The following is a 2,109-nucleotide window of genomic DNA, read 5'->3' as shown; positions in this document are numbered from 1 at the left end:
GAGGTGGTTGGGAGAAGGAGAGCTGGAGATGGAGGAGGTGGGCATGGATGGAAGGAGGCAGGATGGAGGGAGATGGAGGAGGTGAGCATGGATGGATGGAGATGGAGAAGTTGAGCATGGACCAGTGGAGAAAGAATGGGTGGAGATAGAGGAATTGGACATGGATGGATGGATGGAGGAAGGACAGATGACAAAGACGGGCATGGCTGGATGAAGGAAGGATGGCTAGAGCCGGAGATGTTTGGGTGAAGAACAGCTGGAGATGGCAGAGGTAGACACGAATGAAGGCTGGGTGGAGACAGAAGAGGTGGCTATGGACGGGTGGAGAAAGGATGAACGGAGAAGGTGGAAGTGGGGTTGGCTGAACGGAGGAAGGATGGCTGGAGATGGAGATGCTTGGGAGAAGGATGGCAGGAGATGGCGGTGGCACGCTTGGGCGGCTGGCCCAAGGCCGGCTGAGGGCCGCGGCGGGTGGCCAGGGCGGTGGCCGAGGTGGCCCACCCCGCGGCTCACCCCGACCCCGGCCCGGCCGGCAGTGGTGGTGCTGTGCATGCACTCGGTGCTGCTGGGCGGCGAGGAGCAGCGGGTGCTCCTGGAGAAGGCGGAGGACATGCGCATGACCGATGGCACCTACGTCTTCATCCCCTACGACGCCCTCACCTTCCCCCTGCCCTACCACCGCGTGCCCTACCCCATCCTGGCCAACAACACCAAGCTGCGCCTGGCCTACGACGCCGTCCTCACCATCACCATCGACTCGCCCGAGGTGGACTTCCACGAGGCCCTGCGCCAAGCCCAGGAGGCCTATGAGATCCCCGGCCACATCGACCCCACCCAGGTGCGTGGGGACGCCACCGTGGGGCTGGGGTGGGGGTGGTTGAAGCCATCAGGGTGCTGAGGTGGACGTGGTTGATGGAGAACGTGGCTGGAGGGCTTTGGGTGAAGGTGTCYGTGGCCWCTTGGTGCTGGAGAGAGGGGACTGTGGCCAATGGGAATGGAGTGGAGGTGGCRGTGGCCAATGGAAGTTGAGCAGAGATGACTATGGCCAGTGGATGTTGAGTAGAGGTGACCATGGCCAACAGGACTTGAGAAGATGTAGCCAACGGGAGCAAGGTGGAGGTGGTCATGGCCAATGGGGCTGAAATGGAGATGACCCTGGCCAATGGACATCAGGTAGCCAAGACTGTGGTCAGGGGGCATTGGGTGGAGGAGACAGTGGCTAACAGGTGGTGGGCAGAGAAGATGGCTGTGGCCAATGGGACATGTGGAGAGATGACCATGGCCAATGGGAGCAGAGTGGAGATAACCATGGTCAACAGGAGCAGGCTGGAGGTGGCCACGGACAGCAAGAGCAGGGTGGAGATGACTGTGACCAAGAGGAGCAGATTGGAGGTGGCCATGGCCAACAGGAGCAGGGCGGAGTTGATTGTGGCCAACAGGAGCAGGCTGGAGGTGGCCACGGCCAATGGGAGCAGGTTGGAGATGACCATGGCCAACAGAAGTGGAGGTGGCCATGGCCAGCAAGCTCATCACGTGGGTACCACCATGGCTGTCCTCAAGGTCCCTCCTGAGACCGCCCTCCAATTGTCCCACAGGTCCACCCGCTCTTTGCCACCATCTACAACTCCATCTTCTTCCTGGCCAAAGCGGTGGAGGCCACGCGGCGCGCCGGGCGCTGGGTGATGGGCACCAGCGTGGCTGAGCACGCCCGGGACTTCAACCTGGAGGGCTTCTGCCAGCCGCTGGCCGTGGACGAGGACGGGGACGTCAGCGTCCCCTACGTGCTGCTGGACACGGACGGCAAGGGCGACCAGCTGTGGCCCGTCTACGGGCTGGAGCCGGGCACGCGGGGGCTGCGCTCCCTCGGCCACAGCGTCCACTGGCCCCACGGCGCCAGCCCCGGCACCGACGCCAGCTGCTGGTTCGACTCGGGCGCCATCTGCAACGGGGGTGAGCGAGCGTCGCCCGGCCCGTTGCCTTCTCCAGCTCCTCGTTGCTCGCTCTTAGGGCGTCCGCGTCCATCCGTCCCTCTGGCCTCGTGCAAGGCCTCTGTGTGTCTGTCCGTTCATCCATTCATCTCCCCATCCATCCATCCATCCATCCATCCAT

The 2,109-nt window shown here is 63.1% G+C and overlaps 1 protein-coding gene across 1 annotated transcript in view; it reads left to right on the top strand.

Moving 5' to 3' along the window:
* LOC146585576 (retinal guanylyl cyclase 1-like) overlaps nt 1-2,109 on the top strand; it is a 20,379-nt gene that overhangs the window by 2,837 nt on the left and 15,433 nt on the right. The window contains exons 2-3 of the mRNA XM_085322675.1: nt 537-838; nt 1,596-1,950. Of these exons, the coding sequence (XP_085178801.1) occupies nt 537-838; nt 1,596-1,950 (657 nt within the window). The remainder of the gene's footprint in view (nt 1-536; nt 839-1,595; nt 1,951-2,109) is intronic.

This window comes from Rhea americana, unplaced genomic scaffold, assembly GCF_003343005.1.
Source record: "Rhea americana isolate MKP2758 unplaced genomic scaffold, rheAme1 scaffold_799, whole genome shotgun sequence".
NCBI lineage: Eukaryota > Metazoa > Chordata > Aves > Rheiformes > Rheidae > Rhea > Rhea americana.
Note: the sequence above shows the minus strand (reverse complement) of the source record. Positions and strands in the feature narration are given on the sequence as shown.